Source organism: Oncorhynchus kisutch, linkage group LG11 (assembly GCF_002021735.2).
Source record: "Oncorhynchus kisutch isolate 150728-3 linkage group LG11, Okis_V2, whole genome shotgun sequence".
In the NCBI taxonomy this organism is placed as follows: domain Eukaryota; kingdom Metazoa; phylum Chordata; class Actinopteri; order Salmoniformes; family Salmonidae; genus Oncorhynchus; species Oncorhynchus kisutch.
The window spans coordinates 1922902-1950485 of record NC_034184.2 but is presented as its reverse complement, the minus strand read 5'-3'; the positions used below and the strand labels follow the sequence as shown (position 1 = coordinate 1950485).

At 43.6% G+C, this 27584-nt stretch overlaps 1 protein-coding gene across 12 annotated transcripts in view; it reads right to left on the bottom strand.

Moving 5' to 3' along the window:
• LOC109888042 (neurexin-1a) overlaps nucleotides 1-27584 on the bottom strand; it is a 790431-nt gene that overhangs the window by 141890 nt on the left and 620957 nt on the right. For 8 of the 12 annotated variants that reach the window (XM_031835175.1, XM_031835176.1, XM_031835178.1 and 5 more), the window contains 2 exons: nucleotides 3798-3887; nucleotides 1958-2280 (listed from right to left, as the gene is read on the bottom strand). In XM_031835175.1, coding sequence (XP_031691035.1) covers nucleotides 1958-2280; nucleotides 3798-3887 — 413 coding nt within the window. The remainder of the gene's footprint in view (nucleotides 1-1957; nucleotides 2281-3797; nucleotides 3888-27584) is intronic. The other 4 variants (XM_031835180.1, XM_031835181.1, XM_031835184.1 and 1 more) reach the window with 1 other exon arrangement.

Sequence of the window (27584 nt, the reverse complement as noted above, 5' to 3'; positions counted from 1 at the left end):
ACACATACATCACCCATGTCACACCCTGACCTAACCAAAACAATAACACATACATCACTCATGTCACACCCTGACCTAACCAAAACAATAAAGAAAACAAAGAATACTCAGGTCAGGGCGTGACAAGTTGGCACTATGTATTGGGGCAGATAGCGTTTTCCCGTCATTCGCCAAACCCAGATTTGTCCGTCGGACTGCCAGATGGTGAAGCGTGATTCATCACTCCAAAGAACGCGTTTCCACTGCTCCAGAGTCCAGTGGCGGTGAGCTTTACACCACTCCAGCCAACTCTTGGCATTGCACATGGTGATCATGTGCCTTGACACATCGACAGCATAATTGCATTTTGGTGCACCAGAAGTACATTAGTTTCCAATGGAATGCTGCGTTTTTCTTGCAGAATTGCATTGCAGAGGCAGTTGCAATGCTTTCTCTGCGGTGCATATGTTGGATTTATTGAATGTATGTGTCAAACTGTATGTGTAGACGGCTTGACAAATGGTAGCAGGAGGAGAATTTTAAACTTTTGTTGCACACATATCCAGATGATGCTGCGTACCATTTTGCGCAATGACGCTTTAGGTTTGATCGAGGCATTAGGCTTGCGTGTGGCTGCTCGGCCATGGAAACCCATTTCATGAAGCTCCCGAGTTCTTGTGCTGACTCTTGTGCGGACGTTGCTTCCAGAGGCAGTTTGGAACTCGGTAGTGAGTGTCGCAAACCAGGACAGACCATTTTTACCCACTACACACTTCAGTTCTCGCCGGTCCTGTTCTGTGAGCATGTGTGGCCTCACAACTTCCCGGCTGTGCCTTTGTTGCTACTAGACATTTCACTTCACAATACTGGGCCAGCTCTTGCAGGGCGGAAATTTGACAAACTGTTGTGCCATGCTATGTTGTTGTCTTAGGTCTATCTTTATGTAGTGTTGTCTCTCTTGTTGTGATGTGTGTTTTGTCCAGCCTCCGTCCCCGAAAGATTCCTTTTGCCTTTTGGTAGGCCATCATTGGAAATAATAAATTGTTCTTAACTGGCTTGCCTAGTTTAAGGTTAAATAAATACATTGTGCTTTTCTTGGCCTTTGTCATGTTAACAAACTTAGGGGTTGGCTATACATCACAGACAGATCTCAGACCAGGCTCACAGACCAGGATATACAACACAAACAGATCTCAGACCAGGCTCATAGACCAAGATATACAGCACAGACATACAGTATCTCAGAACAGGCTCACAGACAGATCTCAGACCAGGCTCACAGACAGATCCCAGACCAGGCTCACAGACAGATCCCAGATCAGGCTCACAGACAGATCTCAGACCAGGCTCACAGACAGATCTCAGACCAGGCTCACAGATAGATCTCAGACCAGGCTCACAGACATATCTCAGACCAGGCTCACATACAGATCTCAGACCAGGCTCACAGACAGATCTCAGACCAGGCTCATAGACAGATCCCAGACCAGGCTCACAGACAGATCTCAGACCAGGCTCACAAACAGATCTCAGACCAGGCTCATAGACCAAGATATACAGCACAGACATACAATATCTCAGACCAGGCTCACAGACAAATCTCAGACCAGGCTCACAGACAGATCCCAGATCAGGCTCACAGACAGATCCCAGATCAGGCTCACAGACAGATTCCAGACCAGGCTCACAGACAGAGCTCAGACCAGGATAAGACACATAACAAGAACACATAATGTTAGGTCTTAATTATTGGCACCCTTTAGACAGATGAAACATTTTAGACCTGGCTGTACAGAGAATAAGAAGACCAGAAGGTTTGGGCCCTGCCCTATGCAGTCCTCTGCTCCAGCCCAGCCTCTCCAACCCAATGTGTTTTGTGTGTATAAGTACTGTATATTGGTGAGACAAAGCAGAAGACAAATGTCTCGTAAATAATAATGCTAAAGTATATCTTATCTTAAGTTCTGAGTTCTCCTACCTGATGAGGTTCCCGTGGCGTCGTCTGCTTCACTTTCCTACTGGATGCCGTCGTCGTGGTGATCTCCATAATGGAGGTGGACGTCTCCGACCGGTTGCCCGTGTTGGCACTAGACTGTGGCGTGATGGAAGAGGGCGACTCTCCCACCAGTCTCACGCTCCCCTGGATGCGGATGTTAGGATCTCCTTCAGTGGCCATGTTGAACACCTTCAGCCCGTTATAGTAGAGGCCTGAGAGCTGGCCCTGAAACGAGCGACTCCTGTCCCTGTCCCAGCCACCTATCTGTATGGTGGTCTGGCTGTTGAAGATAGTGAGCTGCCGACCTGTGGGAAAACAACGTTACATATATACAAGAATGTATGTTGGATGGAACGTGGACGGACTCTGCCACCACTAACTCCCTACTTGTAGTCAAAACAGAAATAAAAAAATAAAGCGTGATGAAAAATAATTGCTCATAGGAACACAGATTATTTGCCCAGTCGGGTAATGAGTTGCGATAAATTACCCATTGCTAGAGGCAAGCCTCTCATAGTAATTTATTGCGGTTGGAATGATGGGATGGAACCACACAGACTCAAAGGGAGAAATAATAAAGCCAAAAGTTGTGGTAAATCAATGTACTGCAGCTTTGCTAAAAGGACAATCAATTTAACTGAGGGTAGGTGTGTAAATCTAGTATTACTTGACAGCATTGAGCTAAACGGCAATTTATTTATTCCTTGAAATAATAGGAAAATATTAGAAGTGTGAGTTTTTATATGTGATGGAATTTAAAAAGGGACAGTTTGTCTGTGGGAAATTGCCTGTGGAGAAAATAGAGTTGACAGATGTGTCATTTTACAGGCTCCAATTATCCTCTTTGAATAGCTTGACACTTGAATTTCTTTGAAAACACTCACCACTTTAAAAAACTGTATGATTATATAGAAGTTTTAGGTTTCATTATGATAATAAAAAACATCATTCATAGTTATAGTATGTAGAGAAGTTGAGTTTCATTACTATATTTAACGTACATTTCTAAGTTAAAACTATATTTAACATACGTTTCAAAAGTTGTCCCAAAGTTAAAATGATTAATTTGACTTTTATCATCATCCCAAGACCGCCTTTTAGCAAGAAGTGAATGCAACTTAAAATTTACACTGAGTTATGAAATATGAGGGACATAACAAAAGTGTCATTGCTGACAGTAAAATAAAAGGGAACATGAAAACTGAAACAGAACACATCAAAATGACAAATAATCATGGTGGGAGACACAACTTGGTTTCTAGAAACATACAGAAAGGCATGCACTCAAACATTAGAGTTTTATGATACATTGCCTTGATATTCATTCCCTATACATATTTACAATATCCGTTAAAGGGACTCACTTTCTTTATGCCAATTAATATTGCACTCTATTTATCATTTAAATGTATTGCAGTTGAATCAGTATGATCCATTATAAACAACCACATACATGTATATATGTGTATAAAATACAACACTACAAATGTCAACTGAATGTAATTTAACTGGACCTTTTTTAGTTGATCATTTAGGTATCAAATGACAACAATGTTATAATAATTTATATACATTTAAACAGTGTTGATATTACTTCAGGAAATAGTTAGATTTATGTTTACAGTCCCTTTAACCTGAAGCTGACATCTCTAAAAAGAAAGTGTGTAATGTTACTAGCTAGCTACATTTAACTGTTTTTAAATTATTTAGTTTTATTGAAGTTTTACTGAACATTATTTTTTTTTAGGTTTATTGGTTACAAAAAGTATTACTGGGTTATGATCAAATTATTTTAATTTGAAGTTTTAATCAATGTTTTTACCTTTGTCGAGTAGCCATTCGTCAACTACTCGACCAAGTCGATATGGGATTCGCTGTCTAGCAATCGCCAGGCGTTCGTTATCATTGTTGCCTTTAAAGTTTAAAGAGACATTTCAGTGGTTAAAGTCTGTAAAGTCAAAGGTTAAATGTCAATACTTAATTCTTGAGCTATAACAACTGCCACAAAGTTTTTAATACGTTTTAGACGTTTAAAATAAACAAAAAGTTACCTACAACATTTCATCGACCCAACTTCACTTACTCAAATCATTTAATTTTTATTTTAGCCAACCAATTATTCCTATATTAATTGAGAATTAGCTCGCTGAAGTTACAACTAGGTTAATAGAGTTATGTTAATGTATAAACCAAAACCAAATCACAAATTTAAACATTTTCATACATTAAGACTTGCCAAAATGATTTCCAAAACACATTTCTTTTTCTTGCTTTCTTTTTGGCAGACTTTTAGCTAGTTATACATTCCCAGAATGTATTGTTTGCGAAAAACATTCAACCTTTTGCACACATTTATGGTTTAGAGTGCATAACAAAGTATATACATATATAGCACATCCCATCCCCATTTAAACAAGTTGACTAATAACCAGGTGACAAGCTAACAACAAATCATCAATCAACATAGGCATTTCAAAAATCAAACAAACAACATATTTAGGTGTCAAAATAGGTGCACACATACTGGAACACTATTCCAATAGCAGTGAAGGCTTTGACACTAAGAGTCAGGGTAGTGACACTGAAGGCTTTGACACTAAGAGTCAGGGTAGTGACACTGAAGGCTTTGACACTAAGAGTCAGGGTAGTGACACTGAAGGCTTTGACACTAAGAGTCAGGCTAGTGACACTGAAGGCTTTGACAATAGAAACACTAAGAGTCAGGGTAATGACGCTGAAGGCTTTGACAATAGAAACACTAAGAGTCAGGGTAATGACGCTGAAGGCTTTGACAATAGAAACACTAAGAGTCAGAGTAATGACGCTGAAGGCTTTGACAATAGAAACACTAAGAGTCAGGGTAATGACGCTGAAGGCTTTGACAATAGAAACACTAAGAGTCAGGGTAATGACGCTGAAGGCTTTGACAACAGAAACACTAAGAGTCAGGGTAGTGACACTGAAGGCTTTGACAATAGAAACACTAAGAGTCAGGGTAATGACGATGAAGGCTTTGACAATAGAAACACTAAGAGTCAGGGTAATGACGATGAAGGCTTTGACAATAGAAACACTAAGAGTCAGGGTAATGACGCTGAAGGCTTTGACAACAGAAACACTAAGAGTCAGGGTAATGACGAAGGCTTTGACAATAGAAACACTAAGAGTCAGGGTAATGACGCTGACGGCTTTGACAATAGAAACACTAAGAGTCAGGGTAATGACGCTGACGGCTTTGACAACAGAAACACTAAGTGTAGGGTAATGACGCTGATGGCTTTGACAATAGAAACACTAAGAGTCAGGGTAATGACGCTGACGGCTTTGACAATAGAAACACTAAGAGTCAGGTTAATGATGATGAAGGCTTTGACCATGGCTACACTAAGAGTCAGGGTAGTGACATTGAAGGCTTTGACCATGGCTACACTAAGAGTCAGGGTAGTGACACTGAAGGCTTTGACCATGGCTACACTAAGAGTCAGGGTAATGACACTGAAGGCTTTGACAATGGATACAGTAAGAATCAGGGTAATGACGCTGACGGCTTTGGCAATAGAAACACTAAGAGTCAGGGTAGTGACTCTGAAGGCTTTGACAATGGATACAGTAAGAGTCAGGGTAATGACGATGAAGGCTTTGACAATAGAAATACTAAGAGTCAGGGTAATGGCCCTGAAGGCTTTGACAATAGAAACACTAAGAGTCAGGGTAATGACGCTGACGGCTTTGACAATGGATACAGTAAGAGTCAGGGTAATGACGCTGAAGGCTTTGGCAATATAAACACTAAGAGTCAGGGTAGTTACTCTGAAGGCTTTGACAATGGATACACTAAGAGTCAGGGTAGTGACTCTGAAGGCTTTAACAATGGATACAGTAAGAGTCAGGGTAGTGACTCTGAAGGCTTTAACAATGGATACAGTAAGAGTCAGGGTAATGACGCTGAAGGCTTTGGCAATGGCTACACTAAGGAGTCAGGGTAATGACAATGAAAAGGATATCATCACTCTCATCCTCTCATTCCCGGTAGACGTACATGCAAATGAGATTGATAGCAACAATAATATCCTTAATTGCTTTGAGTTTAACCAGTTTTTCTGTAGATGTCAAAAGCAGTGTGGCTTGTGGGTGGATAAATATAAACTTAAAAACAGAAACTGTGAGAAACAGATAGAGAGATTAAACTGAACCAAACAATAATTGAGAGGAATAGAAGGAGCTTGTGATAGAGGCAAGAGCGGTGAACTCTTGGTGTTGATGAGACCAAACTCTGCATCACCTGTTGGATGTATACCAAATAGCAGTGGTGGAAAAAGTAGTCAATTGTCATACTTGAGAAAAAGTAAAGATACCTTAAAAGAAAAGGACTGAAGTATAAGTAAGTCACCCATTAGAATACTACTTGAGTAAAAGTCTAATGGTATTTGGTTTTAAATGTACTTCAATTATCAAAAACTTAAATAATAAATAATTTAAAATGTATTATATTAGGCAAACCAGACAACACGATTTTCTTGTTTTTTTAAATTCACGGATAGCCAGGGGCACAGTTCAACACAGACGCAATTCACAAATGAAGCATTTGTGTTTAGTGAGTCTGCCAGATCAGAGGCAGTAGGGATGACCAGGGATGTTCTCTGTTTAGTGAGTCTGCCAGATCAGAGGCAGTAGGGATGACCAGGGATGTTCTCTGCTTAGTGAGTCCTCCAGATCAGAGGCAGTAGGGATGACCAGGGATGTTCTCTGCTTAGTGAGTCCTCCAGATCAGAGGCAGTAGGGATGACCAGGGATGTTCTCTGTTTAGTGAGTCCTCCAGATCAGAGGCAGTAGGGATGACCAGGGATGTTCTCTGTTTAGTGAGTCCTCCAGATCAGAGGTAGTAGGGATGACCAGGGATGTTCTCTGTTTAGTGAGTCCTCCAGATCAGAGGTAGTAGGGATGACCAGGGATGTTCTCTGTTTAGTGAGTCCTCCAGATCAGAGGCAGTAGGGATGACCAGGGATGTTCTCTGTTTAGTGAGTCCTCCAGATCAGAGGCAGTAGGGAGGACCAGGGATGTTCTCTGTTTAGTGAGTCCTCCAGATCAGAGGCAGTAGGGAGGACCAGGGATGTTCTCTTGATAACTGCGTGAATTAGACAATTTTCCTGTCCTGCTAAGCATTCCAAATGTAAGGAGTACTTTTGGTGTCAGGGAAAATGTAAAGAGTAAAAAGTAATTTCTTTTCTTTAGGAATGTAGTGGAGTAAAAGTAAAATTTGTCAAAAACATAAATAGTAAAGTGTAGTCACCCCCCCCCCCAAAAAAACTCTAAAGGATCAGCCCCTTTTTTAACATTCTTTGCTCAAAATGACATACCCAAATCTAACTGCCTGTAGCTCAGAACCTGATGCAAGGATATGCATATTATTGATACCACTTGAAAGGAAACACATTGAAGTTTGTGGAAATGTGAAATGAATATAGAAGAATATAACACATTAGATCTGGCAAAAGATAATGCAAAGAAAAATAACGTGCTTTTTTGCATTATTTTGTCACATCATCTTTGAAATGAAAGAGAAAGGGCAAAATGTATTATTTCAGCCAAGGCGCAATTTAGATGATGGCCACTAGATGGAAGTAGTGTATGTGAAACGTTTTAGACTGATCCAAAGAACCATTGTATTTCTGATAAAAATGTTGTATCAAGACTGCCCAAATGTGCCTACGCTGACTTGCGAAAGTATTCACCCTCTTAGCATTTGTCTTATTTTGTTTCCCTACAACCTCTAATTAAAATATATTTGGGGAGGATTGTATCATTTGATTTACACAACACGCCTACCACTTTGAAGATGCAAAATATGTTTTATTGTGAAACAAACAAGAAATAAGACAAAAAACCTGAAAACTTTAGTGTGAATAACTATTCACCCCCCCACCCAAAGTCAATATTTTGCAAAGCCACATTTTGCAACAATTACAGCTGCAAGTCACCTGGGGTATGTCTCTGTAAGCTTGGTATATTTAGCCACTGGGATTTTTCCCATTCTTCAAGGCAAAACTGCTCCAGCTCCTTCAAGTTGGATGGGTTCCGCTGGTGTACTGCAATCTTTAAGTCATAGCACAGATTGTCAATTGAATTGAGGTCTGGGCTTTGACCAAGACATTTACATTTAAATGTTCCTGTATTTAGCGCCATCCATCATTCCTTCAATTCTAACCTGTTTCCCAGTCCCTGCCGATGAAAAACATGCCCAGAGCATGATGCAGCCACCACCACATTTCACTGTGGGGATGGTGTTCTCGGGGTGATGACAGGTGTTGGGTTTGTGCTAGACATAGCATTTTCCTTGATGGCCAAAAATCAACATTTTTGTCTCATCTGATCAGAGTATCTTCTTCCATATGTTTGGGGAGTCTCCCACATGGCTTTTGGCAAACACCAAATGTGTTCGCTTATTTTTTTCATCAAGCAATGAATTTTCTCTGGCCACTCTTCCGTAAAGCACAGCTCTGTGGAGTTTGCGGCTTAAATTGGTCCTATGGACAGATCGTCCAATCTTCGCTGTGGAGCTTTGCCTTCAGGGTTATCTTGAGTCTCTTTGTTGCCTCTGATTAATGCCCTCCTTGCCTGGTCCACGAGTTTTGGTGGGCGGTCCTCTCTTGGCAGGTTTGTTGTGGTGCCATATTCTTTCCATTTAAAAAAAAAATTTGGTACTGGTGCTCCGTGGGATGTCGGTGCACCATTTCAGATATGTTTTTATAACCCAACCATTAAATGTACTTCTCCACAACTTTGTCCCTGACCTGTTTGGAGAGCTCATTGGTCTTCATGGTGCCGCTTGCTTGGTGGTGCCCCTTGCTTAGTGGTGTTGCAGACTCTGGGGCCTTTCGGAATAGGTGTATATATACTGACATCATGTGACACTTAAATAAAGTCCACCTGTGTGCAATTTAACTGATTATGTGACTTCTGAAGGTAATTGGTTGCACCAGACCTTATTTAGGGGCTTTAAAGCAAAGGGGGTGAATACATATGCACGCACCACTTGTCAGTTTTTAATTTTCTTAATTTCACTTCACCAATTTGGACTATTTTGTGAATGTCCATTACATAAAAATAAAAATTCATTTAAATTACAGGTTGTAATGGAACTAAATAGGAAAAATGCCAAGGGGGATGAAGGCACTGAAATTGGTTTATTAATTACTTGTCAAGTTCATAACTCAAACAATAGCATGGTATTGTTTCACTGTAATAGCTACTGTAAATTGGACAGTGCAGTTAGATTAACAAGAATTTAAGCTTTCTGCCAATATCAGATATGTCTATGTCCTGGGAGATTTTCTTGTTGTTTACAACCTCACGCTAATCGCATTAGCCTACATTAGCTCAACCGTCCCACGGGGGACCCACCGATCCAGTAGAGGAAACACATTTTTTCTTAAGTACTTTACATCACTGCCAAATAGCCCCCTATTCCCTATATTGTGCACTACACTTGACAATGTCAACAGTAGTGCACTATGTGAGGAATAGTGTTCTATTTGGGAAACATTCTTTCTCAAGACCAATCACATCGACAGAAAGAGAAAAGAGGACTTTCACTACAGTGATCGTTGCCACTGAGTGCATTCTCCCCTTGTTCTCACCCGCGGCCATTGTCTTTTTCTGAGATTGAATTCTGACTCGCTCCATTCTTCCGGCAGATTGACAATGTTTTGTCACATCAGAACATTAATTCTGTGTGGGCAGGTAAGGGTTCAGGGGACTAACAGTAATTTGGTGTGGAGTGTGGAGAAAGAACGAACAGCATCAATTATTGGAGAAGGGATGGGGAGAGAGAGAGAGAGAGAGAGAAAGTGTAGTCCATTGAAGAGAGAGAGAAAGAAAGAAAGAGAGAGAGAGGGAGGGAGGGAGAAAGAGTAGTCCATAGGAGAGAGAGAGACAAAGAGAGACAGATAGAGAAAGAAAAAGAGAGTTAGACAGCGAGAGAGAGAGAGAGAGAGAGAGAGAGAGAGAGAGAGAGAGAGAGAGAGAGAGAGAGGCATGGAGTGGGATGGATAGTAGCAGGGTTGCAGGGGTTGAAGGAGGTCAGACTCAGAGCTCATGACTCAAAGCAGATCTTACAGGAACTGAGTCTGACTCAACAGGATGAGATGCGGACATGGAGGGGCCTTGCAAAGGATTCTTCTTATCATGTCAGTTGGAGTTAAGGGATCAAGTAGACAGGGGTAGGGTTTGGCATGTGAACCCTGCTCTCCCCTCCCTGTCCTGTATCTTCCCTGTCTACACATCACATGGAGGCTGCAGGAAGGTCTGGTGGTGAAAGGTAAGATAGTGAACTGTCATTCTGAGATCAGGCCATATAGGAGATACAGACAACAAGTATCTACCCCTGTATCTAATGTCTACACAGCAACTGGTGAGGGCGCCACTGGAGAGTCGAGGAGGCTCTGGTAACGTGGGTGAGTAGGATTCTGACAGTGTGTTTGGCAGAATAAGCTACTGACAGTCTGTACTTGTGACAGGGAGGTGAATGAGAGGCCAGTAGATTGGAAGGATGGGAGTTCGACTCATGGTGAGTCATACCCAAGCATCCTGGCCAGGGGTGTACTTGTACAGAAACAGAACATATGCTCCTGCTCCTATGATCCGTTTCGGCTCACACAAGCCAAGACTACTTACAGTATATTGTACCACAGGATGAAGCAAAATATTGGGTATTATATTCTAAGTGGATTACTACAGTAGTATTGATATTGGGTCTTAGCCAGTTCAGAGGGAGAGTGTGGTTGTTGGTGGACCTTCGTCCCTTCTATATGACAGTGGCAGGTTGTTGGTTGGACCACAGTGACAGGCTGGTAGTTGGTTGGACCACAGTGACAGGCTGGTAGTTGGTTGGACCACAGTGACAGGCTGGTAGTTGGTTGGACCACAGTGGCAGGTTGTTGGATGGTTGGACTACAGTGACAAGCTGGTAGTTGGTTGGACCACAGTGACAGGCTGTTGGTTGGTTTATCCACAGTGACAGGACACTGGTTGGTTGGACCACAGGGACAAGCTGGTAGTTGGTTGGACCACAGTGACAGGCTGGTAGTTGGTTGGACCACAGTGACAGGCTGGTAGTTGGTTGGACCACGGTGACAGGCTGTTGGTTGGTTTTACCACAGTGACAAGCTGGTAATTGGTTGGACCACAGTGACAGGCGGGTTGTTGGTTGGACCACAGTGACAAGCTGGTAGTTGGTTGGACCACAGTGACAGGTTGTTGGTTGGTTTTACCACAGTGACAGGACACTGGTTGGTTGGACCACAGTGACAAGCTGGTAGTTGGTTGGACCACAGTGACAGGCTGGTAGTTGGTTGGACCACAGTGACAGGACACTGGTTGGTTGGACCACAGTGACAGGCTGTTGGTTGGTTGGACCACAGTGACAGGCTGTTGGTTGTTTGGACCATAATGACAGGATGCTGGTTGGTTGGACCACAGTCACATGATGCTGGTTGGTTGGACCACAGTGACAGGATTCTGGTTGGTTGGACCACAGTGACAAGATGCTGGTTTGTTGGACCACAGTGACAGGTTGTTGGTTGGTTGGACCAGAGTAACAGGATGCTGGTTGGTAGGACCACAGTGACATGATGCTGGTTTGTTGGACCACAGTGACAGGCTGTTGCTTGGTTGGACCACAGTGACAGGATGCTGGTTGGTTGGACCACAGTGGCAGGATGCTGGTTGGTTGGACCACAGTTACATGATGCTGGTTGGTTGGACCACAGTGACATGATGCTGGTTGGTTGGACCAAAGTGACATGATGCTGGTTTGTTGGACCACAGTGACAGGTTGTTGGTTGGTTGGACCAGAGTGACAGGATGCTGGTTGGTAGGACCACAGTGACATGATGCTGGTTTGTTGGACCACAGTGACATGCTGTTGCTTGGTTGGACCACAGTGACAGGATGCTGGATGGTTGGACCACAGTGGCAGGATGCTGGTTGGTTGGACCACAGTTACATGATGCTGGTTGGTTGGACCACAGGGACATGATGCTGGTTGGTTGGACCAAAGTGACATGATGCTGGTTTGTTGGACCACAGTGACAGGTTGTTGGTTGGTTGGACCAGAGTGACAGGATGCTGGTTGGTAGGACCACAGTGACATGATGCTGGTTTGTTGGACCACGGTGACCGGATGCTGGTTTGTTGGACCACAGTGACAGGCTGTTGCTTGGTTGGACCACAGTGACAGGATGCTGGTTGGTTGGACCACAGTGGCAGGATACTGGTTGGTTGGACCACAGTGACTGGCTGTTGGTTGGTTGGACCACAGTTACATGATGCTGGTTGGTTGGACCACAGTTACATGATGCTGGTTGGTTGGACCAAAGTTACATGATGCTGGTTGGTTGGGCCACAGTGACAAGATGCTGGTTGGTTGGACCACAGTGACATGATGCTGGTTGGTTGGACCACAGTGACAGGCTGTTGGTTGGTAGGACCACAGTGACATGATGCTGGTTGGTTGGACCACAGTGACAGGATGCTGGTTGGTTGGACCACGGTGACCGGATGCTGTTTGGTTGGACCACAGTTACATGATGCTGGTTGGTTGGACCACAGTGACAGGCTGTTGGTTGGTTGGACCACAGTGACAGGATGCTCGTTGGTTGGACCACGGTGACAGGATGCTGGTTGGTTGGACCACAGTGACATTATGCTGGTTGGTTGGACCACAGTGACAGGATGCTTGTTGGTTGGACCACAGTGACAGGCTGTTGGTTGGATGGACCACCTTTTCCACCCATGTACTGTCAGGTGCCTGTTTTCTGAGAAGAGAGCAGTGAATCGGAGAACATGAGCGGAGCAGAGGAACAGACGAGAGGAGCGATCAGTACAGCGGTCAGGCAGAGTGCTGCATTGAGCTGAGAGAAGAGGAGAGGAGTGGAATGGAGGAGAGGAGTGGAACTGACGAGAAGAGTGTAACGGAGGAGAGGAGTGAAACAAAGGAGTGGAGTGGAACTGAGGAGAGGAGTGGAACGGAGGAGAGGAGTGGAACGGAGGAGAGGAGCGGAACGGAGGAGAGGAACGAGGACTGGAGAGGAACGGAGGACTGGAGAGGAATGAGGACTGGAGCGGAATGGAGGAGAGGAGCGGAACGGAGAAGTGAAGCGGAACGGAGGAGAGGAGCGGAACGGAAGAGAGGAACGGAGGACTGGAGAGGAACGAGGACTGGAGCGGAATGGAGGATAGGAGCGTAACGGAGAAGTGGAGCGGAACAGAGGAGAGGAGCGGAACGGAGGAGAGGAGCGGAACGGAGGAGAGGAGCGGAGGACTGGAGAGGAACGAGGACTGGAGCGGAATGGAGGAGAGGAGCGGAACGGAGAAGTGAAGCGGAACGGAGGAGAGGAGCGGAACGGAGGAGAGGAACGAGGACTGGAGAGGAACGAGGACTGGAGCGGAATGGAGGAGAGGAACGGAGAAGTGGAGCAGAACGGAGGAGAGGAGCGGAACGGAGAAGTGAAGCGGAACGGAGGAGAGGAGCGGAACGGAGGAGAGGAACGAGGACTGGAGCGGAATGGAGGAGAGGAGTGAAACAGAGGAGTGGAGTGGAACTGAGGAGAGGAGTGGAAGGAGGGGAGGAGCAGAAAGGAGGAAAGGAGTGGAACAGAGGAGTGGAGCGGAACGGAGAATTGGAGCGGAACGGAGGAGAGGAGCGGAACGGAGAAGTGGGGTGGAATGGAGGAGAGGAGTAAAACGGAGAAGTGGAGCGGAACGGAGGAGAGGAGATTCTTCTAAAGCCATGGGGCTGAGGAAGGAGGAAGACAGAGAGGTCAGGGAAGTGAGGGAGGGTGAAGAAAGATGGAGGGATGGAGCGCGGGATGGAAGATGTGTGTCGTGTAAGACGAGGCAGAGCATGTTGCGGGAGAGAGCTAGTCTTGTTATGTCATTTATTACATTCTTACTCCTGTATTTATTTCGTAACAAGCTGCAATTTGATTTGTATGTTTATGCCTCCCAGTTATCTTCTGACAAAAGAGTAATCTCTCTCCAAATGATAGGGTTCAGAAAATTGTACTGTCTCTTTTTCACCGAGACATTTAAACACAATAGAAGACCTGTGAGAGAGCGAGAGAGATTTGGGAGGGAGAGGAAGAGAGAGAGGCTTGGGAGAGAGAGATGCTTGGGAGGGAGAGGGAGGCTTGGGAGAGAGAGATTTCACATTAGTTTATTATCTATTTCACTTGCTTTCCCATGCTTATAAAGCCCATTGAATTGAGAGAGAGAGAGAGAGAGAGAGAGAGAGAGAGAGAGAGAGAGAGAGAGAGAGAGAGAGAGAGAGAGAAAGAAGAAAAGGGCAACCATTTTTTCTTTGTACTTTAACTATGTACACATAATATGACATGTCTTTATTCTTTCGGAACTTCTGTGAGTGTAATATTAATTGTTAATTAACATTGTCTATTTACTTTTGATTATTATCTACTTCACTTGCTTTGGCGATGTTAACATATATTTCCCATGCCAATAAAGCCCTTAAATTGAATTTAAATTGACATTGAGAAAAAGAGAGAGAGAGAGAGAGAGAGAGAGAGAGAGAGAGAGAGAGAGAGAGAGGGGGGGGGAGGCTTTGGAGGGTGAAGAGACAAACAAGGATGTGGCATACACGCAAGCCATGCACACACAAACACACACACGAACACACACACAGACAATACTTTTAATTTGTGTCCAATGAGCACCTTACATGTCAAAGTGACGTAGAGGCCGAAGGTAGAACCAGAAAGGATACTGAGTAGATATACTGCAGGAGACCAGACACTATCGTTCTTCTTTGCATTGTTATTATGGACCATTGGGTCTTCTCCGCCCATTTTCTCTTTCTATATCAAAGCTCAGGTCACGGAATCTATCCCATTTCAGGGATAATTTTTTGGTTGTTCATTAACAAAACAATGTTGTCCTCTGGTTTCTATCACAACACCCATACCCATTCATTCTGTTCTAAACAATGTACAGGTTGATCTGAGCCTGGTGTGGCTACCCTGCTGCTGGATGGAGATAGGGTCTGGAAAAGCGGGACAGAGACCAGCCTCTACCTTATCTCCCCCCACCAGACAGCAGTGATTTAGACTGAGCTGCCCACACTGTCCCCCCAGTCCCGGACGACCTGGCTTGTCCGTGCTATTTGTTTTCTGTGTTAATAAAGTGCTCAGATAAGACCTGGCCTTTATCTCACCACAAGCTCTTAGAACAACGCTCTCTATCTCTCCTCTCCACATTAAATTAACAAGATATGCAAATGGTTTCTTCCACTGTTCATTTAGAGGCCTGGGAAATAATTAAGCAGGAGCTCACAGAGACAGCATAACCGCAATACTGTGTGAGTGTGCGTATCTTTTTTGTGTATGTGTGTGTGTGTGGGGGGGGGGGGGGGGGGGTTAGAGCAGAGACAGTGCTGACCCTGAGTGGAGAAGGGATGGAGAGGGGGAATTGGAGTGAAATGGGATATATGAGAAAGAGATCGAGAGGAGAGAGTGAGAGAGAGAGAGAGAGAGAGAGAGAGAGAGAGAGAGAGAGAGAGAGAGAGAGAGAGAGAGAGAGAGAGAGAGAGGGAGAGAGAGAGAGAGAGAGAGAAAGAAATAGAGACAGAGAGAGAGAGAGAGAGAGAGAGAGAGAGAGAGAGAGAGAGAGAGAGAGAGAGAGAAAGAAAGAAAGAAAGAGAGAGAGAGAGAGAGAGAGAGTTGAAGACTGAGCAGTAATGAGAGAGAGAAATAGAGAGAGAGGTTAGAGAGACCAGAGATTAAGAGAGAGAGGGATGGCTGGAGAGAGAGACCAGTTAGAGAGAGGGATGGATTGAGAGAGAGAAAGAGAGAGAGAGGGAAAGAGACCAGAGTTAAAGAGAGAGGGAGGGATTTAGAGAGAGAGAGAGGAAGAGAGACCAGAGTTAAATAGAGGTATCTTTGTTTGTGCATCATGCTCTGATAAGAGTAGAATAATAAGGCCATTGCGCCCGACTCCATTAACTTTGTCTGCTGTGTGGTAGACATGCTTACAGCACTAGCTGTTCCCTCCAATAGAGTAGTGTACTACCCTGCTACAGTACCCTCTGGGCTTGACAGCACCATTGTAATGGTATTACTTCCATGGCCCAGACTCTGGAGAAGAAAGAGGGTCTAATTTTTGAGGCTGCATGTACTCCATATAATACGAAGTCTGCGACAGCATCCCAATTGGCACCCTATTCCCCTTATAGTGCACTACTTTTGAGAAGGGCTCATAGTACTACAGACTATATTGGAGAAGTAAGAGTGTCATTTGGGATGCACAGAGCCTCTGATAATTGGGGTAAGGACAGTCTAATGGGTCGTTAAGTAGGCAGAATGGGACATTTTAATGAGATTACATGAGGGAGCTGTGTACAGGCACAAGTGGTGCAATTATCCCCACCCTGCTTTTCACAATGGTGGTCCCCTCCATCCCATCCAATATGTTCTCCTTCCTCCCCCTGTCTCTTGCTTTCTCTCTGTTTGTCTCTCGCTCTCAATGGTGGTCTCCCTCCATTCCTTCACCCTTTTAGCATGTTGTCTTCTTCTCTCTCTCCCAATTTTCATTTTCTATTTAAGGGGCTTTACTGGCATGGGAAAAACATATTTATAGCTGAATACAGTAGTTTACATACACTTAGGTTGGAGTCATTAAAACTCGTTTTTCAACCACTCCGCACATTTGTTGTTAACAAACTAGTTTGGCATGACACAAGTAATTTTTCCAATAATTGTTTACAGACAGATTATTTCACTTAGAATTCACCGTATTACAATTCCAGTGGGTCAGAAGTTTACATATCCTAAATGGACTGTGCCTTTAAACAGCTTGGAAAAATCCAGAAAATTATGTCATGGCTTTAGAAGCTTCTGAAAGGCTAATTGATATAATTTTAGTCAATTGGAGGTGTACCTGTAGATGCATTTTAAGGCCTACCATCACACTTAGTGCCTCTTTGCTTGACATCATGGGAAAATCAAAATAAATCAGCCAAGACCTCAGAAAAAAAATTGCAGACCTCCACAAGCCTGGTTCATCATTGGGAGCAATTTCCAAACACCTGAAGGCACCACGTTCACCTGTACCGCTGAGGAAGGAGACACGTTCTGTCTCCTAGAGATGAACATACTTTTGTGCGAAAAGTGTAAATCAATCCCAGAACAACAGCAAGGACCTTGTGAAGATGCTGGAGAAAACAGGTACAAAATTATCTATATCCACAGTAAAATTAATCCTATGTTGACATAACCTGAAAAGTCACTCAGCAAGGAAGAAGCCACGGCTCCAAAACCGCCATAAAAAAGCCAGACTACGGTTTGCAACTGCTCATGGTGACAAAGATCATACATTTTGGAGAAATGTCTTCTGGTCTGATGAAACAAAAATATAACTGTATGGCCATAATGACCATTGTTATGTTTGAAGGAAAAAGAGGGAGGCTTGCAAGCCGAAGATCACCATCCCATCCGTGAAGCACGGGGGTGGCAGCATCATGTAGTGGGGGTGCTTTGCTGCAGGATGGACTGGTGCACTTCACAAAATAGATGGCATCATGAAAGAGGAAAATTCTGTGGATATATTGAAGCAACATCTCAAGACATCAGTAAGGAAGTTAAAGCTTGTTCACAAATGTGTCTTCCAAATGGACAATGACCACAAGCATACTTCCAAAGTTGCGGCAAAATGGCTTAAGAACAACAAGTCAATATATTGGAGTGGCCATCACAAAGCCCTGACCTCAATCCTATAGGAAACTTGTGGGCTGAACTGAAAAAGTGTGTGTGAGCAAGGAGGCCTACAAACCTGACTCAGTTCCACCAGCTCTGTCAGGAGGAATGGGCCACAATTCACCCAACTTATTGTGGGAAGCTTGTGGAAGGCTACCCGAAACATTTGACCCAAGTTAAACAAATTAAAGGCAATGCTACCAAATACTAATTGACTGCATGTAAACTTCTGACCCACGAATAAATAAATAAAAGCTGAAATACATAATTCTCTCTACTATTATTCTGACATTTCAATTTTTTTAAATAAAGTGGTGATCCTAACTGACCTAAGACAGATCATTTTTACTAGGATTAAATGTTGCGACAAACTGAGTTTAAATGTATTTGGCTACATTGTATGTAAACTTCTGACTTCAACTGTACATTGCCAAAGCAAGCAAACTAGATAATAAACAAAAGTGAAATAAACAAAAACATTTACAGTAAACATTACACTACAAAAGTTCCAAAAGAATAAAGACATTTCAAATGTTATAGTATCTGCAATAGTTAAAGTACAAAAGGGAAAATAAAAAAATATAAAAATGGATTGTATTTACAATGTTTGTTCTTCACTGGTTGCCCTTTTCTTGCGACAACAGGTCACACATCTTGCTGCTGTGATGACACACTGTAGAATTGCACCCAGTAGATATAGGAGTTTATCAAAATTAATTTTTTTCCCAAATTCTTTGTGGATATGTGTAATCTGAGAGAAATATGTCTCCAATATGGTCAAATATTTGTCAGGAAGTGTAGCTCAGTTTCCACCTCATTTAGTGGGCAGTGTGCACATAGCCTGTCTTCTCTTGAGAGCCATGTCTGCCAACGGCGGCCTTTCTCAATAGCAAGGCTATGCTCACTGAGTCTGTACACTGAATCTTTCCTTAAGTTTGGGTCAGTCACAGTGGTCAGGTATTCTGCCACTGTGTACTCTCTGTTTGGGCCAAATAGCATTCTAGTTTGCTTTGTGTTTTGTTAATTCTTTCCAATGTGTCAAGTAATTATTTTGTTGTTTTCTCATGATTTGGTTGAGTCTAATTGTGTAGCTGTCCTGGGGCTCTGTTGGGTCTGTTTGTGATTGTGAACAGAGCCCCAGGACCAGCTTGCTTAGGGGACTTTTCTCCAGGTTCATCTCTCTGTAGGTGTTGACTTTGTTATGGAAGGTTTGGGAATGACTTCATTTTAGGTGGTTGTAGGATTTAATGTCTCATTTATGGATTTAGAAAGTTAGTGGATATTGGCCAAATTCTGCTCTGCATGCAACTATTTTTGTCGAATTCTGTATGCAGAGTCTCAAATTGGAGATGTCCCATTTTGTGAATTCTTGGTTGGTGAGCAGACCCCAGACCTCACAACCATAAGGGGCAATGGGTTCTATAACTGATTATGGTATTTTTTATTTTAGGTAAGGTGTCTAAATGGAATTTGTATTTGTAGTCCTGGCAACTGGATCTTTTTTTCACCATTTGTTTTGCTTTACTAAGATTTACCGTCAGGGCCCAGGTCTGACAGAATCTGAGCAGAAGATCTAGGTGCTGCTGTAGGCCCTCCTTTGGTTGGGGACAGAAGTACCAGATCATCAGCAAACAGTAGAGATTTGATTTAAGATTCTAGTAGGGTGAGGCCGGGTGCTGTAAACTGTTCTAGTGCCCTCGCCACTTTGTTGATATACGTATATGTTGAAGAGGGTGGGGCTTAAGCTGCATCCCTGTATCAACCCATTGCTCTCTCTCTCTCTCTCTCTCTCTCTCTCTCTCTCTCATGCCATCTTTCTCTCTCTCTCCCCATCTTTCTCTCTCCTTCTCTTTTGAAGGAGTCATGTGCAAGTGTTGAATTAGGAAAATATTTCACCATTGAGGTGCCAGGACAGAGAAGAGCTTGGATTGGGCTGAGCAGGATCTGCCCTCCTGTACGGGTAGTTGGGCCAAGAGACCAGAGTTGACAGAACAGAGTGCTCGGGTTGGGTGTGTAGGGTTTGAGCATAGCCTGGTAGTGAGGTGTGGGTAGGGAGGGGCAGTTCCTCTTGCTGCTATGTAGGTAAGCACCATGGTCTTGTAGTGAATGCGATCTTCGACTGGAATCCAGTGGAGTGCCACTATATAGGGAATAGGGAATCGGAATCTTATATAGGGAATAAGGTGCCATTTGAGACACAACTAGACCGACCAAGGTATTAATGAAGGCTCATCAAACCATATTGGAATCATATATATTATGAATGGGGCAGATGGCTGGGGGGAAAGGGCGGGGGATGCTGTATAGTACAGAGCAAAAGAGAGAGGTGGGCTTGGATTAATCCTGTTCTGTTCAGATAATCCTCACACAGAGCACCATTTACTGTATATAGGAAGTTAACCTATTTGTGTATAGCGAAACTCATTCATATTTGATGGGTACTTAACTAGCAGTTAACACTTGAATCTGGTAAGAAATGGAACTAATATATGTTCATCCAAATCAAATGAGACATTTTTTTAATGGTTTTATTTAACCAGGTAGGCTAGTTGAGAACAAATTCTCATTTTCAACTGGGATATGGCCAAGAAAAAGCAAAGCAGTGTGACACAAACAACAACACAGAGTTACACATGGAATAAACAAATATACAGTCAATAAAACAATAGAGAAAGTCTATATACAGTGTGTGCAAATGAGATAGGATAAAGGGGGTGAGGCAATAAATAGGCCATAGTGATGAAATTATTACAGTATGGCAAATTAAACACTGGGGTGATAGATGTGCAGAAGATGAGTGTGCAAGTAGTGATACTGGGGTGCAAAGGAGCAAAGTAAATCAAATGAATAACAATATTTTTTATTTAACCTTTATTTAACCAGGTAGGCTAGTTGAGAACAAGTTCTCATTTACAACTGCGACCTGGCCAAGATAAAGCATAGCAGTGTGAACAGACAACACAGAGTTACACATGAAGTAAACAATAAACAAGTCAATAGCACAGAAAAAAGAGAAAAAGAGTCTATATACATTGTGTGCAAAAGGCCTGAGGAGGTAGGTGAATAATTACAATTTTGCAGATTAACACTGGAGTGATAAATGATCAGATGGTCATGTGCAGGTAGAGATACTGGTGTGCAAAAGAGCAGAAAAGTAAATAAATGAAAGCAGTATGGGGATGAGGTAGGTAAATTGGGTGGGCTATTTACCGATGGACTATGTACAGCTGCAGTGATCGGTTAGCTGCTCAGATAGCAGATGTTTGAAGTTGGTGAGGGAGATAAAAGTCTCCAACTTCAGCAATTTTTGCAATTCATTCCAGTCACAGGCAGCAGAGAACTGGAAGGAAAGGCGGCCAAATGAGGTGTTGGCTTTAGGGATGATCAGTGAGATACACCTGCTGGAGCGCGTGCTACGGGTGGGTGTTGTCATCGTGACCAGTGAACTGAGATAAGGCAGAGCTTTACCTAGCATGGACCTGTAGATGACCTGGAGCCAGTGGGTCTGGCAACGAATATGTAGCGAGGGCCAGCCGAATATACCACCAGCAGTGACGGGTGGTATAAGGTGCTTTAGTAACAAAACGGATGGCACTGTGATAAACTGCATCCAGTTTGCTGAGTAGGGTATTGGAAGCTATTTTGAAGATGACATCACCGAAGTCGAGGATCGGTAGGAAAGTCAGTTTTACTAGGGTAAGTTTGGCGGCGTGAGTGAAGGAGGCTTTGTTGCGGAATAGAAAGCCGACTCTAGATTTGATTTTAGATTGGAGATGTTTGATATGGGTCTGGAAGGAGAGTTTACAGTCTAGCCAGACATCTAGGTACTTATGGTGATGAGGTAGTTGGATGGGCTATTTACAGATGGGCTATGTACAGGTGCAGTGATCTGTGATCTGCTCTGACAGCTTGTGCTTGACGCTAGTGAGGTAGATATGAGTCAGTTAGTTCCAGTCATTGGCAGTAGAGAACTGGAAGGAAAGGCGGCCGAAGGAAGAATTGGCTATGGGCGTGACCAGAGAAATATACCTGCTGGAGCGCGTGCTGCGGGTGGGTGCTGCTATGGTGACCAGTGAGCTGAGATAAGGCGGGGCTTTACCTAGCAACGACTTATGGATGACCTGGAGCCAGTGGGTTTGGCTACAGATATGAAGCGAGGGCCAGCCAATGACAGCATACATGTCACAGTGGTGGTAGTTATATGATATGGGTCTTTGGTGACAAAACAGATGGCACCGTGATAGACTGCATCCAATTTGCTGAGTTGAGTGTTGGAGGCTATTTTGTAAATGACATCTCCGAAGCCAAGGATCGGTAGGATAGTCAGTTTTACTAGGGTATGTTTGGCAGCATGAGTGAAGCATCCTTTATGTGAAATAGGATGCCGATTATAGATTTAATTTTGGATTGGAGATGCTTAATGTGAGTCTGGAAGGAGAGTTTACACTTTAACCAGAAACCTAGGTATTTGTAGTTGTCCACATATTCTAAGTCAGAACTGTCCACAGTAGTGATGCTGGATGGGTGGGTAGGTGTGAGCAGCGATCGGTTGAAGAAACTGTATTTAGTTTTGCTTGCATTTAAGAGCAGTTGGATGCCACGGAAGGAGAGTTGTATGGCATTTAAGCTCGTCTGCAGGTTAGTTAACACAGTGTCCAAAGAAGGGCCAGAGGTATACAGAATGGTGTTGTCTGTGTAGAGGTGGATCAGAGAATCACCAGCAGCAAGAGCGACATCATTGATGTATACAGAGAAAAGAGTCGGCCAGAGGATTGAACCCTGTGGCACCCCCATAGAGACTGCCAGAGGTCCAGACAACAGGCCCTCCGATTTGACACACTGAACTCTGACAGAGAAGTAGTTGGTGAACCTATCGAGGCAGTAATTTGAGAAACCAAGGCTGTTGTCTGCCAATAAGAATGTGGTTATTGACAGAGTCAAAAGCCTTGGCCAGGTCGATGAATACAGCTGCACAGTAATGTCTCTTATCGTTGGCGGCTATGATGACCCATGACCAGCTCTGAAACCAGATTGCATAGCGGAGAATATATGGTGGGATTCAAAATGGTCAGTGATCTGTTTGTTAACTTTCAAAGACCTTAGAAAGGCAGGGTAGGATAGATATAGGTCTGTAGCAGTTTGGGTCTAGAGTGTCTCCCCCTTTGAAGAGGGGGATGACCGTGGCAGCTTTCCAATCTTTGAGGATCTCAGAAGATACAAAAGAGAGGTTGAACAAGCTGGTAATAGGGGTTGCAACAATTTTCGTGGATCATTTTAGGAAGAGAGGGTCCAAATTGTCTAGCCCGGCTGATTTGTAGGGGTCCAGATTTTGCAGCTCTTTCAAAACATCAGCTATCTGGATTTAGGTGAAGGAGAAATGGGGAGGCTTGGGCAAGTTGCAGTGAGGGGTGCAGGGCAGTTGACCGGGGTAGCCAGGTGGAAAGCATGGCCAGCCATAGAAAAATGCTTTTTGTTTCGGATTTATCGGTGTTGACAGTGTTTCCTAGCCTCAGTGCAGTGGTCAGCTGGGAGGACGTGCTCTTATTCTCCATGGACTTCACAGTGTCCCAGAACTTTTGGGAGTGCTACAGGATGCAAATTTCTGTTTGAAAAAAACTAGCCTTTGCTTTCCTAATTGCCTGTGTATATTGGTTCCTAACTTCCCTGAAAAGTTGCATATCGCGGGTGCTTTTCGATGCTAATGAGGTACGCCACAGGATGTTTTTGTGCTGGTCAAGGGCAGTCCGGTCTGGCGTGAACCAAGGGCTATATCTGTTCCTGGTTCTACATTTTTTGAAAGGGGCATGCTTATTTAAGATGGTGAGGAAAGCACTTTTAAAGAATAACCAGACATCCTCTACTGAAGGAATAAGGTCAATATCATTCCAGGATACCCGGGCCAGATTGATTAGAAAGGCCTGCTCGCTAAAGTGATTTAGGGAGTGTTTGACAGTGATGAGGGGTGGTCGCTTGACCGCAGACCCATTACGCATGCAGGCATTGAGGCAGTGATCGCTGAGATTCTGGTTGAAGACAACAGAGGTGTATTTGGAGATCAGGTTGGTTAGGATAATATCTATGAGGGTGCCCATGTTTACGGATTTGAGGTTGTACCTGGTGGGTTCATTGATAATTTGTGTGAGATTGAGAGCTATAAACTGAGATTGTAGGATGGCCGGGGTCTTAAGCATCTCCCAGTTTAGGTCACCTAGCAGCACGAGCTCTGAAGACAGATGGGGGGCAATCAATATGCATATGGTGTCCAGGGCACAGCTGGGGGCAGAAGGTGGTCTATAGCAAGCGGCAACGGTAAGAGAATTGTTTCTAGAGTGGTGAATTTTTTTAAGTAGAAGCTCAAATTGTTTGGGCACAGACCTGGTTATTAAGACAGAACTCTGCAGGCTATCGCTACAGTAGATTGCAACTCCGCTCCCTTTGACAGCTCTATCTTGTCGGAAAATGTTATAGTTAGTGATGAAAATTTCAGGGTTTTTGGTGGTTTCCTAAGCCAGGATTCAGACACGGCTAGGACATTCGGGATTGCAGAGTGTGCTAGGGCAGTGAATAAAACAAACTTAGGGAGGAGGCTTCTAATGTTAACATGCATGAAACCAAGGCTTTTATGGTTACAGAAGTCAACAAATGAGAGCGCCTGTGGAATTGGAGTGGAGCTAGGCACTGCAGGGCCTGGATTAACCTCCACATCACCAGAGGAACAGAGGAGTAGGATAAGGGTATGGCTAAAGGATAAAAGAACTGGCCATCTAGTACATTCAGAACAGAGAGAAAAAGGAGCAGATTTCTGGGCACGGTAGAATAGATTCAAGGAAAAATGTACAGACAAAGGTATGGTAGGATGTGAATACATTGGGGTAAACCTGTGCATAGAGTGACAATGATAGAGCTATTGTCTCTAGAAATATAATTTAAACCAGGTGATGTCACTGCATGTGTGGGAGCTGGAACTAAAGTGTTAACTAAGGCGTATTGAGCGGGGCTAGAGGCTCTACAGTGAAATAAGGCAATAATTACTAACCAAAACAGCAATGGACAAGGCCTATTGACGTTAGGGAGAGGCATGCGTAGCCAAGTGATCATAGCAGTCCAGCGAGTGTCTTCAGGCAGCTAGCGGGCCGGGGCTAGCAAGCTAGCGAAGGGCCTTTGAGGAACGATGCGACGGAAGAAGGTCTGTTGTGGCTCCCTCGTGCTGTGACGTTGGCAGATGGATCAGTAGGGCTCTGTGTGGTAAACCAGGCCAATTGGTAAAATAGGTATAGTGGCCAAAGAATTTGTCCGTTTGGCCTCTTAAGCTGACAGTCCGGTGTGCTCTAGACAGCTAGTGGGCCGCGGCTAGCAGGCTAGCAGGCTAGCAGATGGGCCTAGCAAGGCTATCTTCAGGCTAATTGGTTCTTGCTTCGGGACAGAGACCTTAGCCAGGAGTGGCCACTCGGATAGTAGCTAGCTAGCTGCACTGATCCAGGTGAGTAAAAAAAGGTTCAGAGCTTGCGGTAGGAATCCATAGATATGGAGAAAAATGAGTCCAATTTGCTCTGGTTTGAGTCGCGCTGTGCAGACTGGCGAGAGTTGTCCGGGCTAAAGGTAGCTGATGACCGCTAGCAATGGCTAGCTGACCACTAGCTAGTAGCTAGTTAGCTGGCTAGCCTCTGTTGGGGGGTTACAGTTCAGAGGATGGATCAGCCGGGCTCGTGTGGTAAACCAGGCCAATTGGCAAAATAGGTAGAGTGGCCAAAGAATTTGTCCAATGGGCCTCTTAAGCTAACGGTCCGATGTGCTCTAGACAGCTAGTGGGCCGCGGCTAGCAGGCTAGCGGGTGGGCTTACAGGGGACGTCACGACGGAAGACGCATTTGAAAAACTCCCTCAGGGTTTCCCCCCTCATCCCCTCATATCTCCAAACAACTATAGGTGGATTTGAATTTGTGTCTGTTGATTAGATGTTGTTTGGAAATTCAAAATGACTTACACTGCATATCCATGTTCAATGTTATTTTGTATAATGGTTTCCTTTCATAGAATTACAATGAGGGACACCAGTAGGACTGATTTGGCTCTGTTGATCTATAATACGATATAACTATAACATGTTTTTACTCTGCTTGATGTGAAATACAAAAATATGTAACAAGTTCTTCATCTTCTTTTTCTTCTTCTTATCTCTCCCACTCCTCTTCCCTCCCTCCTTTCTTTGGTTGTTTCATTCTGGTGGTTTATCAGTCTTCTTTGAGACACAGAGTCAATCAAGTTCTGACTAAGTGGCACAAAATCTAATTCATCTCTCGTGATTTATTTTTTATTTTATTGCGCTGACTTTGAAAAACTTTAGTCTGAAGTTGTACTCATTTCAGGACATTATATTGAACATGTCAAGTCAGAATTAAGAGAGAAAATAAACAGGTCTGTCTTAGGAGTTTTGGAAATGGGGAAATGCCAATAATGTTTGTGTTTAATACGTTAATAGTCTGTGTGATCTTACATGTAATTGACCTAAAGAAACCATTTAGATTGGAAACAAGCTGTAGATACACTTGTCTTTAATCAAATCCAAATAGTAACTGTTTTACATGTTATTCTATTGCACGTTTGATAATGAAGGCCATTCCAATACAGCAGCTAAGAAATAAAACTGAAAATTATATCTGAAAGTGAATGTTTAGCTGACAAGTATTTTAATTAGAATTCACTGATATGAAGTCTTAACGATTGTGTCCTTACTTACTTAATAACATTGACATAATTGCCTTCTAGACGTTTTGTTATACCACTGAAACAAATGGTAACAAATTAATTAAAGTAAAATAATATATTTTAGGTAACAAATGATCCTATTGCAGAATTAGACAGACAATGAATTCTGACTCAAAGACATTCAGGAGGAGTTGTTGCAATGTATTTTTTTTTCTTGATTCTTTGTCTTGTCTTGATTTCCTCCATTGAGCCAGTGAGTTTAATCTGCTGTTGAGAAATATCCTTGGTTAATTACTCCTCCCCTCACACCAAATGAAAACATGCAGCTCTGAATTCATTAGAGAGCTAACCAACCTTCAACTAAATTAATCTACTTCCTTTTAGACATCTCTCTGTGCAACGAGATATCTACTCTTTTTTGCCCCAAAATGGCTGTCTCAAGATGCAATTATCTGTTCAACTATACAAAAGATTTAGTGTATTGATATGTGTGTGTGTGTATGTAAGTGTGTTTGTTGTGTGTGTGTGTGTTTCTGTCTGTCTGTCTGTGTTTTTCTGCCCGTCTGTGTGCCTGTCCGTCTGTGTGTCAGTGAGTCTCTCTCCTGCACAGCTAAGATCCTATAGCAACCGTAGATCCTCTAAAAACTATACAGCCATCAGGCTATTAACCCTGCGGTGAATGCTTTGTTCCTCCATGTTTTCTGCACGTCACAAGACATTCATTTCCCCTGTCTACCTGAGGCGAAGAGTGACGAGCGAATCTGTCCTCAGCCATAAAAGCCCTCTTTAGTTTTGGTGAATGCACTGGGCCGCCTGAAAAGGTCAACAAACATTAGAGGAGGAGGAGAGGAGGGCGGACAGGTTGAAATCACCTCTGGTTTGTCCTCATGCCAAGATTGTTGAGTTAAACTCAGGCGATCCTGATCCTATGAGCTAGGCCCCTCCCCTATGCACCAGGATCCTCACATACCAGGCAGGGTCCACCCATATGAGCAAGGCCCCTTTCGCAATTACTCCCCTTGTTTTAGGCCCCTCTCCTATAAACTAGTCCCCTCCTCCAAAGGCTCTTTTCCTGAGAACTGTCATGAGAGAGCGTGGGTAATATGTTCATATTCTATCTTATACATCTTATACTGTGCCATA